General features: G+C 65.6%; 1 protein-coding gene across 3 annotated transcripts in view; it reads left to right on the top strand.

The window, feature by feature from the left end:
• The window catches only part of EPHB4 (EPH receptor B4), a 32,259-nt gene extending 16,657 nt beyond the window's left edge, over window positions 1-15,602 (top strand). For all 3 annotated transcript variants that reach the window (XM_050933257.1, XM_050933255.1, XM_050933258.1), the window contains 11 exons: window positions 601-766; window positions 3,168-3,270; window positions 3,425-3,492; window positions 3,701-3,814; window positions 6,457-6,704; window positions 8,059-8,274; window positions 9,380-9,529; window positions 9,880-10,073; window positions 11,512-11,667; window positions 13,897-14,702; window positions 14,876-15,602. In XM_050933257.1, the coding sequence (XP_050789214.1) occupies window positions 601-766; window positions 3,168-3,270; window positions 3,425-3,492; window positions 3,701-3,814; window positions 6,457-6,704; window positions 8,059-8,274; window positions 9,380-9,529; window positions 9,880-10,073; window positions 11,512-11,667; window positions 13,897-14,020 (1,539 nt within the window). In that variant the 3' untranslated portion in view covers window positions 14,021-14,702; window positions 14,876-15,602. The remainder of the gene's footprint in view (window positions 1-600; window positions 767-3,167; window positions 3,271-3,424; window positions 3,493-3,700; window positions 3,815-6,456; window positions 6,705-8,058; window positions 8,275-9,379; window positions 9,530-9,879; window positions 10,074-11,511; window positions 11,668-13,896; window positions 14,703-14,875) is intronic.
• Window positions 15,603-16,573: the final 971 nt, after the last annotated feature.

A 16,573-nucleotide genomic window follows, 5' to 3' on the forward strand; every position in this document is an offset into this window, starting at 1 on the left:
GGGGACCAGGGGGGAGGGGATTGGGGGGCTGTGGGGAAGATCAGGGGGGCAGTTGGGTAGGGGACCAGGGGAGGGGATTGGGGGGCTGTGGGGAGGATTGGAGGGGGGCAGTTAGGGAGGGGACCGGGGGAGGGGATTGGGGGGCTGTGGGGGGGTGAGGGGAGGATCGGGAGGGGGGCAGTGGGGGAAGGGACCTGGGGAGGAGATTGGGGGGCTGTAGGGAGGATTGGAGGGGGCAGTTGGGTAGGGGACCAGGGGAGGGTATTGGGGGGCTGTGGGGAGGATTGGAGGGGGGCAGTTGGGGAGGGGACCGGGGGAGGGGATTGGGGGGCTGTGGGGGGGTGAGGGGAGGATCGGGAGGGGGGCAGTGGGGGAAGGGACCTGGGGAGGAGATTGGGGGGCTGTAGGGAGGATTGGAGGGGGCAGTTGGGGAGGGGACCAGGGGAGGGGATTGGGGGGCTGTGGGGAGGATCGGAGGGGGGCAGTTGGGGAGGGGATTGGGGGGCTGTGGGGGGGGCGAGGGGAGGATCGGGAGGGGGCAGTGGGGGAGGGGAGGTCTCTGCACCGCGGAGCAGGGACCGACCCCCCACACCCCCCCAGGGCGTGCCGGGCGGGGAGTCCCCCATGTTCATGAAGGCGTCGGAGGCCCAGGTGACGCTGCGGGAGCTGCGCCGGGGGGCGTCCTATGGGGTGCAGGTCCGCGCCCGCTCCGAGGCCGGTTATGGGGAGTTCGGGCCGGAGTTCCTCGTCCCCATGCAGGGCAGTGGTGAGTGCCCCCCCACCTCCCCGGGCCTGAATCCCCCCCGGAGCGTCTGGTTTCAATGGGCGTCAGGCGTTGGGCCCAGGGCCAGGCTGCACGTGGAGAAAGGTTTGACGTGGATGCCAGGTTGCACGAGGAGGAAGGTTGCACGAGGGTACCAGATTGCACGAGGGTGCCAAGTTGCATGAGGATGAAGGTTTGACGTGGGTGCCAGGTTGCACATGGAGGAAGGTTGCACCTGGAGAATGATTGTACGAGGAGGAAGGTTGCACAGGGGTGCCAGGTTGCACGAGGAGGGAGATTGCACAAGGAGGATGGTTGCACAGGGGTGCCAGGTTGCACGAGGAGGGAGGTTGCACAAGGAGAATGGTTGCACATGGGTGCCAGGTTGCACAAGGAGGGAGGTTGCACGAAGAGGAAGGTTGCACGGGGGTGCCAGATTGCACGAGGATGGTTGCATGTGGGTGCCAGGTTGCATGAAGAGGGAGGTTACATGAGGAAAGTTGCACGGGGGGTGTCAGGTTGCACGAGGAGGAAGGTTGCACAAGGAGGATGGTTGCACGTGGGTGCCAGGTTGCACAAGGAGGGAGGTTGCACAAGGAAGGTTGCACGGGGTTGCCAGGTTGCATGAGGAGGAAGGTTGCACAAGGAGGATGGTTGCACGTGGGTGCCTGCTTGCACAAGGAGGCAGGTTGCACGAGAAAGGTTGCACATGGGTGCCAGGTTGCACAAGGAGGGAGGTTGCACGAGAAAGGTTGCACATGGGTGCCAGGTTGCACAAGGAGGGAGGTTGCACAAGGAAGGTTGCACGGGGATGCCAGGTTGCATGAGGAGGAAGGTTGCACGAGGAGGAAGGTTGCACGTGGGTGCCAGGTTGCACAAGGAGCGAGGTTGCACAAGGAAGGTTGCACGGGGATGCCAGGTTGCATGAGGAGGAAGGTTGCACAAGGAGGACGGTTGCAGGCGGGTGCCAGGTTGCACAAGGAGCGAGGCTGCACGAGGAAGGTTGCACGGGGATGCCAGGTTGCATGAGGAGGAAGGTTGCACAAGGAAGGTTGCACGGGGTTGCCAGGTTGCACAAGGAGGGAGGTTGCACGAGAAAGATTGCACATGGATGCCAGGTTGCACAAGGAGGGAGGTTGCACAAGGAAGGTTGCACGGGGTTGCCAGGTTGCATGAGGAGGAAGGTTGCACAAGGAGGAAGGTTGCACGTGGGTGCCAGGTTGCACAAGGAGGGAGGTTGCACAAGGAAGGTTGCACGGGGATGCCAGGTTGCATGAGGAGGAAGGTTGCACAAGGAGGAAGGTTGCACGTGGGTGCCAGGTTGCACAAGGAGCGAGGTTGCACAAAGAAGGTTGCACGGGGATGCCAGGTTGCATGAGGAGGAAGGTTGCACAAGGAGGACGGTTGCAGGCGGGTGCCAGGTTGTACAAGGAGCGAGGCTGCACGAGGAAGGTTGCACGGGGATGCCAGGTTGCACAAGGAGGGAGGTTGCACGGGGTTGCCAGGTTGCATGAGGAGGAAGGTTGCACAAGGAGGAAGGTTGCACGTGGGTGCCAGGTTGCACAAGGAGCGAGGTTGCACAAGGAAGGTTGCACGTGGGTGCCAGGTTGCACAAAGAGGGAGGTTGCACAAGGAAGGTTGCACGGGGTTGCCAGGTTGCATGAGGAGGAAGGTTGCACAAGGAGGACGGTTGCAGGCGGGTGCCAGGTTGCACAAGGAGCGAGGCTGCACGAGGAAGGTTGCACGGGGATGCCAGGTTGCATGAGGAGGAAAGTTGCACAAGGAGGACGGTTGCAGGCGGGTGCCAGGTTGCACAAGGAGCGAGGTTGCACGAGGAAGGTTGCACGTGGGTGCCAGGTTGCACAAGGAGCGAGGTTGCACAAGGAAGGTTGCATGGGGTTGCCAGGTTGCATGAGGAGGAAGGTTGCACAAGGAGGACGGTTGCAGGTGGGTGCCAGGTTGCACAAGGAGCGAGGTTGCACGAGGAAGGTTGCATGAGGAGGAAGGTTGCACAAGGAAGACGGTTGCACGGGGGTGCCAGGTTGCCCGTGACAGCAGGCTGCCAGAGAGGGTGGATACACGATTCTCCACTCCCTGGCGGTGCCGGTGTTCCCCATCTGCCATCTGGGTTCCTAGTGCCGCCCCGTCTGCCCGCCAGGATGTGCCGCAGCATCCCAGGGGCTGGCTCCCGTTGCCCCCCGTGGGCAGGTCAGGGCCTGCCCCCCCATGACCTGTTCCAGTGCAGCGGGCGGCCTGCCTCAGTTTCCCCTCCCAGGCCCTTGGGCTTCTCAGCGCCCGCCAGGCCGGGCGGCGTCTCTCCCCCTGAGCCAAGCGGGTTGGGGGTGATGCTGGCCTGACTCACCCCCACCCCGGGGCAGCCCCCTGACGGCGTCTCTCTCCCCAGAGGCGGGGGGCCGGGCGGAGCAGCTAGGGCTGATCGTGGGGGCGGCCGCCGTGGGGGCCCTGCTGGTGCTGGCCGTGGTGGCAGTGGCTGTGATCTGCGTCAGGTGAGACCCCCCCACACACCCGGTGCGCGTGGGGGTGGGCGATTGGGGGGCAGGGAAGGGCCAGGGGGGCTGGGGCTGGCCACGTTCTCCCCAGGGTGGTTCCGGGGGGGGTGTTCTTGGCGGCCCCCCCAACTCTCTCTCCCTCCCCCGGCAGGAAACACGGGGCGGGGGGCCGCGACCCTGAATACTCGGACAAACACGGCCAGTACCTCATTGGGCACGGTGAGTGGGGGGGCAAAGGGGGGGCAGGGGGGAGATGGAGGAGCAAGGGGGCAGGGAAGAGGGGTGGGGTTCGGGGGTGAGTAGGGGGTAGGGCAGGGGGCAAGTGGGGGGCCAGGGCAGAAGGAGGGGGTGGGGGTGAGTGGCCGGCGGGGTTGGGTCTGGGGGCGCTCGGCTCTAACCATCCCCCCCGGGATCCCCCCCTCCCCAGGCACCAAACTCTACATCGACCCCTTCACCTACGAGGACCCCAACGAGGCCGTGCGGGAATTCGCCAAAGAGATCGACGTCTCCTACGTGAAAATCGAGGAGGTGATCGGCGCCGGTGAGCCCCCTGAGCCCCCAAACTGGCCCCTGAACCCCCAAACTGGTCCCTGAACTCCCCCGAGCCCTGACCCCCCCTGAGCCCCCAAACTGGCCCCTGAGCCCCCAAACTGGCCCCTGAACTCCCCCGAGCCCTGACCTTCCTGACCCCCCAAACCAGCCCCTGAACCCCTAAACTGGTTCCTGAACTCCCCTGAGCCCTGATCCCCCTGACCCCCCAAACCAGCCCCTGAACTCCCCCGAGCCCTGACCCTCCTGAACCCCCAAACCAGCCCCTGAACCTCTAAACTGGCCCCTGAACTCCCCCGAGTCCTGACCTTCCTGACCCCCCAAACCAGCCCCTGAACCTCTAAACTGGTTCCTGAACTCCCCCGAGCCCTGACCCCCCTGAACCCCCAAACTGGTCCCTGAACTCCCCCGAGCCCTGACCCCCCCTGAGCCCCCAAACTGGCCCCTGAGCCCCCAAACTGGCCCCTGAACTCCCCCGAGCCCTGACCTTCCTGACCCCCCAAACCAGCCCCTGAACCCCTAAACTGGTTCCTGAACTCCCCTGAGCCCTGATCCCCCTGACCCCCCAAACCAGCCCCTGAACTCCCCCGAGCCCTGACCCTCCTGAACCCCCAAACCAGCCCCTGAACCTCTAAACTGGCCCCTGAACTCCCCCGAGTCCTGACCTTCCTGACCCCCCAAACCAGCCCCTGAACCTCTAAACTGGTTCCTGAACTCCCCCGAGCCCTGACCCCCCTGAACCCCCAAACTGGTCCCTGAACTCCCCCGAGCCCTGACCCCCCCTGAGCCCCCAAACTGGCCCCTGAGCCCCCAAACTGGCCCCTGAACTCCCCCGAGCCCTGACCTTCCTGACCCCCCAAACCAGCCCCTGAACCCCTAAACTGGTTCCTGAACTCCCCTGAGCCCTGATCCCCCTGACCCCCCAAACCAGCCCCTGAACTCCCCCGAGCCCTGACCCCCCTGAGCCCCCAAACTGGCCCCTGAGCCCCCAAACTGGCCCCTGAACTCCCCCGAGCCCTGACCTTCCTGACCCCCCAAACCAGCCCCTGAACCCCTAAACTGGTCCCTGAACTCCCCCGAGCCCTGACCCTGCTGAACCCCCAAACTGGTCCCTGAACTCCCCTGAGCCCTGACCCTCCTGAACCCCCAAACCAGTCCCTGAACCACTAAACTGGTCCCTGAACTCCCCCGAGCCCTGACCCCCCTGAACCCCCAAACTGGTCCCTGAACTACCCCGAGCCCTGACACCCCTGAACCCCTAAACTGGTTCCTGAACTCCCCCTGAGCCCCGACCGCCCTGAACCCCCCCAGCCCCATAACCCCTAAACCAGTCCCTGAACTCCCAAACTGTCCCTGAGTCCCAGCCCCCTGCACCCCCAAGTTCACGGCTTCTGCTCCCCGAAATCCACCGCCCCTGGTCCCGGGGGGGCCCACGCTGCAAACCGGGCGGTGATTTCTACTAACCCCCCCCCCCCAAGCCCAGGTCCCTTTTCCTCTCCCGGCTCGTTGGCTCGTCCGGCTCGGTCCCCCCTTTCTCTCCGCCCCGGCCCACTTCTTCGTTCCCTCTTTCACCCGCCTCGTTCGTTCCTTCGCTTCCCGTCTCCCGCGGCGCCCCTCGGCCTTCGCTGCCCCCCGTCTCGCTCTGTCTCCTTCCCCCCTTTTCTCGGCTCCGCTCACCGTTCCCTTCCTTCTTTCTGTCCCTCTTTCATTCCTCCTTCCTCGCCGTTTTCTTCCTCCCTTTTCTGTCTCCCGTCTCATTCCCACTTCTCCTTGGATCAGTCTCGTTCTCTCTTTCGCTTCTTTTTCTCTCAACTCATTGGTTCCTTCCCGCTTTCTCCCTCTCCTGCTCTTCCTTTCTTTTCTTTTTTCGTTCATTTCTTTTTCCCATTAATTCTTTCTTTCTTTCTCATTAATTCTTTTGGTTTCTTTTCTCACTCATTTCTTTCTTCCTTTCTTCCTTTCTTTCTTTCTCATTAATCCTTTCTTCCTTTCTTTTCTCATTCATTTCTTTTTCTCATTAATTCTTTCTTTCTCATTAATTCTTTTGGTTTCATTTCTCACTCCTCTTTTTCTTTCTTTCTTTCTTTCTTTCTTTCTTTCTTTCTCATTAATCCTTCCTTCCTTTCTTTTCTCATTCATTTCTTTTTCTCATTAATTCTTTCGGTTTCCTTTCTCACTCATTTCTTTCTATCTTTCTTTTCGTTTCTTTTCTCACTCTTCTCTTTCTTTCTTTCTCATTAATTCTTTCTTTCTTTCTTTCAGTTTCTTTTCTCACTCATTTCTTTCTTTCTTTCTTTCTTTCTCATTAATCCTTTCTTCCTTTCTTTTCTCATTCATTTCTTTTTCTCATTAATTCTTTTGGTTTCTTTTCTCACTCATTTCTTTCTATCTTTCTTTTCATTTCTTTTCTCACTCTTCTCTTTCTTTCTTTCTTTCTTTCTTTCTTTCTTTCTTTCAGTTTCTTTTCTCACTCATTTCTTTCTTTCTTTCTTTCTCATTAATCCTTTCTTCCTTTCTTTTCTCATTCATTTCTTTTTCTCATTAATTCTTTTGGTTTCTTTTCTCACTTCTTTCTCTCTCTCTTTCTTTGGTTCCCACCCCGCTTTTCACCCCCTTGTTGTGCCCGCCCGGCAGGGGAGTTCGGGGAGGTGTGCCGGGGCCGGCTGAAGGTGCCCGGGAAGAAGGAGAGCTGCGTGGCCATCAAGACGCTGAAGGGGGGGTACACGGAGCGGCAGCGCCGGGAGTTCCTCAGCGAGGCCAGCATCATGGGGCAGTTCGAGCACCCCAACATCATCCGGCTGGAGGGGGTGGTGACCAGCAGCACCCCAGTCATGATCCTCACCGAGTTCATGGAGAACGGGGCGCTCGACTCCTTCCTGCGGGTACGGGGGGCCCCAGTACGGGGGAGGGACCCCAAAAAACCCAGACACCCCCAAACGACCCAGGCCATGGACAATGGGGCGCTCGACTCCTTCCTCTGGGTATGGGGGAACCCCAGTACGGGGGGAGGGACCCCAAACCCCCCAGACACCCCCAAACGACCCAGGCCATGGACAATGGGGTGCTCGACTCCTTCCTCTGGATATGGGGGAACCCCAGTATGGGGGGAGGGACCCCAAACCCCCCAGACACCCCCAAACGACCCAGGCCATGGACAATGGGGTGCTCGACTCCTTCCTCTGGGTATGGGGGAACCCCAGTACGGGGGGAGGGACCCCAAACCCCCCAGACACCCCCAAACCACCCGGGCCATGGACAATGGGTGCTCGACTCCTTCCTCTGGGTATGGGGGACCCCAGTACGGGGGGAGGGACACCAAACCCCACAGACACCCCCAAACGACCCAGGCCATGGACAATGGGGCGCTCGACTCCTTCCTCTGGGTATGGGGGAACCCCAGTACGGGGGGAGGGACTCCAAACCCCACAGACACCCCCAAACGACCCAGGCCATGGACAATGGGGCACTCGACTCCTTCCTCTGGGTATGGGGGACCCCAGTACGGGGGGAGGGACCCCAAACCCCCCAGACACCCCCAAACGACCCAGGCCATGGACAATGGGGTGCTCGACTCCTTCCTCTGGGTATGGGGGAACCCCAGTACGGGGGGAGGGACCCCAAACCCCCCAGACACCCCCAAACCACCCGGGCCATGGACAATGGGTGCTCGACTCCTTCCTCTGGGTATGGGGGACCCCAGTACGGGGGGAGGGACTCCAAACCCCCCAGACACCCCCAAACCACCCGGGCCATGGAGAATGGGGCGCTCGACTCCTTCCTGCGGGTACGGGGGGCCCCAGTACGGGGGGAGGGACCCCAAACCCCCCAGACACCCCCAAACCACCCGGGCCATGGAGAATGGGGCGCTCGACTCCTTCCCCTGCCACTGTGACCCCACCCCCAAAGGTCCTGCCCCTGCCTCTGTAGCCCCGCCCCCAGCCCCTGGGGCCCCGCCCCTGCTTCTGAGGCCCCGCCCCCCGGCCCTGTCACCCTACTCCCTGGGGCCCCATCCCTGCCACTGTGACCCCACCCCCACGCCCCCTGGGGTCCCGCCCCTGATTCTGTAGCCCTGCCCTTGTCCCTGTAGCCCCGCCTCCAAACCCTGGGGCCCCACCCCTTTGTCTGAGGCCACGCCCCCAGTCCCACCAGTGCTGCCGAGGCCCTGCCCCCAAACCCAGGGGCCCTGCCCCTGGAGCCCCGCCCCCTGCGCTGACCCCGCCCCCGTCTGCCCCCCAGCTGAACGAGGGGCAGTTCGCGCCCATCCAGCTGGTGGGGATGCTGCGGGGCATCGCCTCGGGGATGCGCTACCTGGCCGAGATGAGCTACGTGCACCGGGACCTGGCCGCCCGCAACATCCTGGTCAACTGCAACCTGGTCTGCAAAGTCTCCGACTTCGGCCTCTCCCGCTTCCTGGAGGAGAACTCCTCCGACCCCACCTACACCAGCTCCCTGGTAGGGCCCGGACGCCGGGGTTCGCGCCGCCTCGGGGGGGCAGGAGTCCTGGATTCTCTGCCTGGCTCTGCGAGGGGAGCCCGGACTCCTGGGTTCTCTCCCCGGCTCTGGGATGGGAGTGGGGGCTGGTGGGTTAGAGCAGGGGGGGGTTGGGAGCCTGGACTCCTGGGTTCTCTCCCCGGCTCTGGGAGGGGAGTGGGGGCTGGTGGTTAGAGCAGGGGGGCTGGGAGCCAGGACTCCTGGGTTCTTTCCCTGGCTCTGGGAGAGAAGTGGGGTCCGGTGGTTAGAGCAGAGGGGGCTGGGAGCCAGGACTCCTGGGTTCTCTCCCCGGCTCTGGGAGGGGAGTGGGGGCTGGTGGATTAGAACAGGGGGGGCTGGGAGCCAGGACTCCTGGGTTCTCTCCCCGGCTCTGGGAGGGGAATGGGGGCTGGTGGGTTAGAGCAGGGGGGCTGGGAGCCAGGATTCCTGGGTTCTCTCCTCGGCTCTGGGAGGGGAGTGGGGGCTGGTGGGTTAGAGCAGGGAGGGGCTGGGAGCCAGGACTCCTGGGTTCTCTCCTCGGCTCTGGGAGGGGAGTGGGGGCTGGTGGGTTAGAGCAGGGGGGCTGGGAGCCAGGACTCCTGGGTTCTCTCCCCAGCTCTGGGAGGGTTGTGGGGGCTGGTGGGTTAGAGCAGGGGGGGCTGGGAGCCAGGACTCCTGGGTTCTCTCCCTGGCTCTGGGAGGGGCTGGGAGCCCGGACTCCTGGGTTCTCTCCCTGGCTCTGGGAGGGGCTGGGAGCCCGAACTCCTGGGTTCTCTCCCCGGCTCTGGGAGGGGCTGGGAGCCCGGACTCCTGGGTTCTCTCCCTGGCTCTGGGAGGGGCTGGGAGCCCGAACTCCTGGGTTCTCTCCCCGGCTCTGGGAGGGGAGTGGGGGCTGGTGGGTTAGAGCAGGGGGGCTGGGAGCCAGGACTCCTGGGTTCTCTCCCCGGCTCTGGGAGGGGAGTGGGGGCTGGTGGGTTAGAGCAGGGGGTCGGGGAGCCAGGACTCCTGGGTTCTCTCCCCAGCTCTGGGAGAGGAGTGGGGGCTGAGGGGCTGGGAGCTGGGACTCTCTCACCCTCCTCGTCCCCAGGGTGGGAAGATCCCCATTCGCTGGACGGCCCCCGAGGCCATCGCTTTCCGCAAGTTCACCTCGGCCAGCGACGCCTGGAGCTACGGGATCGTCATGTGGGAGGTGATGTCCTTCGGGGAGCGGCCCTACTGGGACATGTCCAACCAGGACGTGAGTACCCCCCCGGCTCCCCCAAGCCTCCCCCCGCACCCTGGGCTGGGTCAGAGCCATTCTGGGTGGTTGTTAACGAGCTGCCCTGCCCAGAGGTGGGCGCATCTCAGCGCCGGGCGAGGGGTCCCCGGGTAACCGGCCGCCCCGCCCCAGAGGTGGGCGCATCTCAGCGCCGGGCGAGGGGTCCCCGGGTAACCGGCCGCCCCGCCCCAGAGGTGGGCGCATCTCAGCACCGGGCGAGGGGTCCCTGGGTAACCGCCCCCCCCAGAGGTGGCTGCATCTCAGCACCGGGCGAGGGGTCCCTGTCGAGCTCCGCCCCCCGCCATGTCTGAGCCGCGCCGTCCTCACAGGTGATCAACGCCATCGAGCAGGATTACCGCCTGCCCCCCCCGCCCGCCTGCCCCACGGCGCTGCACCAGCTCATGCTGGACTGCTGGCAGAAGGAGCGAAGCGCCCGGCCCCGCTTCGCCCAGCTCGTCAGCTCCCTCGACAAGCTGATCCGCAACCCAGCCAGTCTGCGCATCGTCTCCCGGGACGGCGCCGGGTGAGACCCTCGGGGCGGGGAGCGGCTGGGCCTGGGGGGGGCATTATGGGCGGCTGGGTCTGGGCAGGGAGGGGGGCTGGGATATGAGGGGCTCAGAGCGGCTGGGTATGGGGGGGGCTGCAGTATGGGGGGGTCAGAGTGGCTGGGCGGGGTGGGGCTGGGATATGGGGGGCTCAGTGTGGCTGGGTCTGGGGGGGGCTGCAGTATGGGGGGGTCAGAGTGGCTGGGCGGGGTGGGGCTGGGATATGGGGGGCTCAGAGCGGCTGGGTCTGGGGGGGGCTGCAGTATGGGAGGGTCAGAGCGGCTGGGCGGGGTGGGCCTGGGATATGGGGGGCTCAGTGTGGCTGGGTCTGCGGGGGGCTGCGGTATGGGGGGGTCAGAGCAGCTGGGTCTGGGGGGCTGAAATATGGGGGGATCTCAGAGTGGCTGGGCCTGGGGGGCTGAGATATGGGGGGGCTCAGAGCGGCTGGGATATGGGGGGGCTCAGAGCGGCTGGGCCTGGGGGGCTGAGATATGGGGGGGCTCAGAGCAGCTGGGCCTGGGGGGGCTGAGATATGGGGGGCTCAGAGCGGCTGGGATATGGGGGGGCTCAGAGCGGCTGGGCCTGGGGGGCTGAGATATGGGGGGGCTCAGAGTGGCTGGGATATGGGGGGACTCAGAGCGGCTGGGCCTGGGGGGCTGAGATATGGGGGGGCTCAGAGTGGCTGGGATATGGGGGGGCTCAGAGCGGCTGGGCCTGGGGGGCTGAGATATGGGGGGGCTCAGAGTGGCTGGGATATGGGGGGGCTCAGAGCGGCTGGGCCTGGGGGGCTGGGATATGGGGGGGCTCAGTGAGGCTGGACCAAGAGGGGCTGAGATATGGGGGGGGCTCAGAGCGGCTGGGCCTGGGGGGCTGAGATATGGGGGGGCTCAGAGCGGCTGGGCCTGGGGGCTGAGATATGGAGGGGCTCAGAGTGGCTGGGCCTGGGGGGGCTGAGATATGGGGGGGCTCAGAGCGGCTGGACCAGGAGGGGCTGAGATATGGGGGGGCTCAGAGCGGCTGGGCCTGGGGGGGCTGAGATATGGGGGGGCTCAGAGCAGCTGGGCTGAGGAGGCTGGGATATGGGGGGCTCAGAGCGGCTGGGCCTGGGGGGCTGGGATATGGGGGGCTCAGAGCGGCTGGGCCTGGGGGGGCTGAGATATGGGGGGGCTCAGAGTGGCAGGACCTGGGGTAGGAATGGGGGGGGTTGACGGAAGGGAGGGGTGGGGTTAGGGGCCACCTGTTCCCCTGCCCCCTTTTCTCACTCTCCCGTTGTTCTGGGGTCCCCCTGCACCTTCCCCTCCCTCAGCTCCCTGGGGGTGGGGCTGCAGCTGCCCCCCAATTCCTGCCCCCCCCATGGGATAACCCCCCCAGGTCTCAGACAGAGCAGCCCCTCTCTAACCCGGCCCCTCCCCCCAGGCCGTCCCACCCCCTCCTGGACCAGCGGGCCCCCCCCAGCGCCTCGTTCGGCTCCGTCAGCGACTGGCTCCAGGCCATCGACATGGGCTGCTACGAGGAGAAGTTCAGCACGGCCGGATTCAGCTCCCTCGAGCTGCTCAGCCAGATCTCCAGCGAGTGAGCGACCCCCGGGGGCCGTGGGGCAGGGGGGGCACCGGCGGGGGGGCTGGGCTGGGCTGGCAGGGGCTGCGGGTCGGGAGTGAGGGGCACCAGCAGGGCTGAGGGGGCTGCAGGTCAGGAGTGAGGGGCACCGGCAGAGCTAGGGGGGCAGGGGGCTGCGGGTCGGGAGTGAGGGGCACCAGCAGAGATGGGGAGGCAGGGATGGGCTGGCAGGGGCTGCGAGTCGGGAGTGAGGAGCACCGGCAGGGCTAGTTGGGGGGGCTGGGCTGGGCTGGCAGGGGCTGCGGGTCGGGAGTGAGGGGCACCAGCAGGGCTGGGGGGGCTGCAGGTCGGGAGTGAGGGGCACCAGCAGAGATGGGGGGGCAGGGCTGGGCTGGCAGGGGCTGCGGGTCGGGAGTGAGGGGCACCAGCAGAGATGGGGAGGCAGGGATGGGCTGGCAGGGGCTGCGAGTCGGGAGTGAGGAGCACCGGCAGGGCTAGTTGGGGGGGCTGGGCTGGGCTGGCAGGGGCTGCGGGTCGGGAGTGAGGGGCACCAGCAGGGCTGGGGGGGCTGCAGGTCGGGAGTGAGGGGCACCAGCAGAGATGGGGGGGCTGGGCTGGGCTGGCAGGGGCTGCGGGTCGGGAGTGAGGGGCACCAGCAGAGATGGGGAGGCAGGGATGGGCTGGCAGGGGCTGCGAGTCGGGAGTGAGGAGCACCGGCAGGGCTAGTTGGGGGGGCTGGGCTGGGCTGGCAGGGGCTGCGGGTCGGGAGTGAGGGGCACCAGCAGGGCTGGGGGGGCTGCAGGTCGGGAGTGAGGGGCACCAGCAGAGATGGGGGGGCTGGGCTGGGCTGGCAGGGGCTGCGGGTCGGGAGTGAGGGGCACCAGCAGGGCTGGGGGGGCTGCAGGTCGGGAGTGAGGGGCACCAGCAGAGATGGGGGGGCAGGGCTGGGCTGGCAGGGGCTGCGGGTCGGGAGTGAGGGGCACCGGCAGAGCTGGGGGGGCTGCAGGTCAGGAGTGAGGGGCACCGGCAGAGCTAGGGGGGCAGGGGGCTGCGGGTCGGGAGTGAGGGGCACCAGCAGAGATGGGGAGGCAGGGATGGGCTGGCAGGGGCTGCGAGTCGGGAGTGAGGAGCACCGGCAGGGCTAGTTGGGGGGGCTGGGCTGGGCTGGCAGGGGCTGCGGGTCGGGAGTGAGGGGCACCAGCAGGGCTGGGGGGGCTGCAGGTCGGGAGTGAGGGGCACCAGCAGAGATGGGGGGGCTGGGCTGGGCTGGCAGGGGCTGCGGGTCGGGAGTGAGGGGCACCAGCAGGGCTGGGGGGGCTGCAGGTCGGGAGTGAGGGGCACCAGCAGAGATGGGGGGGCAGGGCTGGGCTGGCAGGGGCTGTGGGTCAGTAGTGAGGGGCACCGGCAGAGATGGGGGGGCTGCGGGTCGGGAGTGAGGGGCACCGGCAGAGATGGGGGGGCAGGGGGCTGCGGGTCGGGAGTGAGGGGCACCGGCAGAGATGGGGGGCTGCGGGTCGGGAGTGAGGGGCACCAGCAGAGATGGAGGGGCAGGGATGGGCTGGCAGGGGCTGTGGGTCAGTAGTGAGGGGCACCGGCAGAGATGGGGGGGCTGCGAGTTGGGAGTGAGGGGCACCGGCAGGGCTGGGCTGGCAGGGGCTGCGGGTCGGGAGTGAGGGGCACCGGCAGGGCTGAGCTAGCAGGGGCTGCGGGTCGGGAGTGAGGGGCACCGGCAGAGCTAGGGGGGCAGGGGGCTGCGGGTCGGGAGTGAGGGGCACCGGCAGAGATGGGGGGGCAGGGGGCTGCGGCTCGGGAGTGAGGGGCACCGGCAGAGATGTGGGGGCAGGGATGGGCTGGCAGGGGCTGCGGGTCGGGAGTGAGGGGCACCGGCAGGGCTGGGCTAGCAGGGGCTGCGGGTCGGGAGTGAGGGGCACCAGCAGAGATGGGGGGGCAGGGATGGGCTGGCAGGGGCTGTGGGTCGGGAGTGAGGGGCACCGGCAGAGATGTGGGGGCAGGGATGGGCTGGCAGGGGCTGCGGGTCGGGAGTGAGGGGCACCGGCAGGGCTGAGCTAGCAGGGGCTGCGGGTCGGGAGTGAGGGGCACCGGCAGAGCTAGGGGGGCAGGGGGCTGCGGGTCGGGAGTGAGGGGCACCGGCAGAGATGGGGGGGCAGGGGGCTGCGGGTCGGGAGTGAGGGGCACCGGCAGAGCTGGGGGGGCTGCTAACCCCCCATCTCTCTGCCCCCTCAGGGACCTGCTCCGAATCGGGGTGACCCTGGCCGGCCACCAGAAGAAGATTCTCTCCAGCGTCCAGAACATGCGAATCCAGAGCAAAGCCGCCCCGTCCGGAGGGGCGGCCGGGAGCCGGTTCTGACCCGATCCGGGACTCGAGTCCTGCCTGGTTCTCCGGAGCTGGGAACGAACCGGACCCTGGGTTACTAACGGGGCCCTGACTTCGCTGCAGGGGCAGGTCTTGAACCAGGAACTTGGGGGACCCCTGCCCCCCCAACCCCTCAGGGCCTGCACTTTGTCTATCAGAGCAGAGAGAATATTGGGGGGGGGCTATTTTTCGATGGTTCCAAGATGGCCGCAGGTCCCAAGATGGCCGACAGGCCCTTCGGTCAATTGCCAAGATGGCCGCACTTCAGTCTCCCAAGATGGCCGCTCTTGCTTGGGGTTCCCAAGAGGGCCGCTCTTGCTTGGTTGCCGGGCAGCCCTCAGGACCCCCTCAGGTTCCCAGGACGGCCGCCCGTTGGTGCTCAGGGGGTCTCAAGATGGCCAACGGGCCCTTCGGTCAACTGCCAAGATGGCCGCACTTCAGTCTCCCAAGATGGCCGCTCTTGCTTGGGGATCCCAAGAGGGCTGCTCTTGCTTGGTTGCCGGGTAGCCCACAGGACCCCCTCAGGTTCCCAGGACGGCCGCCCGTTGGTGCTCAGGGGGTCTCAAGATGGCCAACGGGCCCTTCGGTCAACTGCCAAGATGGCCGCACTTCAGTCTCCCAAGATGGCCGCTCTTGCTTGGGGATCCCAAGAGGGCCGCTCTTGCTTGGTTGCCTGGTAGCCCACAGGACCCCCTCAGGTTCCCAGGACGGCCGCCCGTTGGTGCTCAGGGGGTCTCAAGATGGCCAACGGGCCCTTCGGTCAACTGCCAAGATGGCCGCACTTCAGTCTCCCAAGATGGCCGCTCTTGCTTGGCGATCCAGAAAAGGCTGCTCTTGCTTGGTTGCCAGGCAGCCCTCAAGACCCCGTCAGCTTCCCAAGGTGGCCCCCAATTGGTGGTCAGGGGGGTCTCAAGATGGCCACCACTGGTTGGGGAGACCAAGATGACTGCCCTTGGGTGGTCTCCGAAGTCAGGCGACCTTTGGTGGGAAATCCAAGATGGCCACTGGGGAGCAAGATGGCCACCCTTTCGCCAGAAGCCTCCTCCCTCGCAAATAGTTGAGGGGCAGTGATGTAATCAGGGGGTCCCCCGGGAGGGGGAGACCCCCTCAGCATCTACTTGAATCTCTAGGCCCCTCCCCCACCATTGGGGGGCTATAAACTTGTCTCTGCCCCCCTACCCCATGAAACCAAAGAGTGACTATGGACAGCAGTGATGTCATGGCTGCCCAGTGATGTCAGAGACCTGGGACAGCTAGGGGGGTGACGTCATCCCCCAGTGACTGCCTTGTGATGTCACCAGGAGCAGCTGTGATGTCACCACATCAGGATCCCCATGATGTCATCGTTGCAGGCCCGTGATGTCATCAAGCCATGAGGTCGTCGTGGCAGGACATGGGGGGAGTGAGGTCATCACCTTCATATTGAAGGGGTATTTAACCCAGGGGGGAGGTCATTTCTGGCCCCCCCCCAAGCTGGAAGAGCGTGTGGGGTATCAGACTCCCCCTCCCCCCTGAGATGAGGTGGATTTGGGGTGTCCCCGCCGCGGCCCCCCTAAATAAAGTGGGATTCACTCAGCTGTCTAAGGAAGTGGACCGAGGTGTCACATGGGGGGGGTGTCGATTTCACCTGGGGGCCTCAGAGGGGGAGGGGCATGGTCCAGCCCCACCCCCTCATGCGATGGGGGGGTTGTATGTTGGTTGGGTCGGGGGGGGCACAGTGCGATCGGTGAGACACTAAACTGGGGGGCTGGGAGCCAGGACTCCTGGGTTCTCTCCCCGGCTCTGAGAGAGGAGTGGGGGCTGGTGGTTAGAGCAGGGGGGGCTGAGAGCCAGGACTCCTGGGTTCTCTCCTCGGCTCTGGGAGGAGAGTGGGGGCTGGTGGTTAGAGCAGGGGGGCTGGGAGCCAGGACTCCTGGGTTCTCTCCCCAGCTCTGGGAAGAGGGTGGGGTTCTTTTTTTCAGCAGCTGCTGTTTATGTGACCCCCAGCAGCCGGGGCAGGAACAGGAAGCGGGGTGGGGGGGGAGGAAGGAAGCTGCCACCCAGTCCAAGCCCCACCCTGTGGACAATGGACAGTCTGACCTATGGACTCAGCCCTCCCAGAGCCGGGGAGAGAACCCAGGAGTCCTGGCTCCCAGTGCCCCCTGCTCTGACCCACCAGCCCCCACTCCCCTCCCAGAGCCGGGGATAGAACCCAGGAGTCCAGGCTCCCAGCCCCCCTGCTCCGACCCGCCAACCCCCACTCCCCTTCCAGAGCCGGGGAGAGAACCCAGGAGTCCTGGCTCCCAGCCCCCTGCTCTGACCCACCAGCCCCCACTCCCCTCCCAGAGCCAGGGAGAGAACCCAGGAGTCCTGGCTCCCAGCACCCCCTGCTCTGACCCACCAGCCTCCACTCCCCTCCCAGAGCCGGGGAGAGAACCCAGGAGTCCGGGCTCCCAGCCCCCTCCACTACATTCGTGCTTCATGGAGTCAGTTGCAGATGTTCCCCCATTTCCAGATGTGTCTGCAGCGCGGCGGGGGGCTGGGGGGAGCTGATCTTTAAAAGGGAAA

This window comes from Gopherus flavomarginatus, chromosome 23 (assembly GCF_025201925.1).
Source record: "Gopherus flavomarginatus isolate rGopFla2 chromosome 23, rGopFla2.mat.asm, whole genome shotgun sequence".
In the NCBI taxonomy this organism is placed as follows: Eukaryota; Metazoa; Chordata; order Testudines; family Testudinidae; genus Gopherus; species Gopherus flavomarginatus.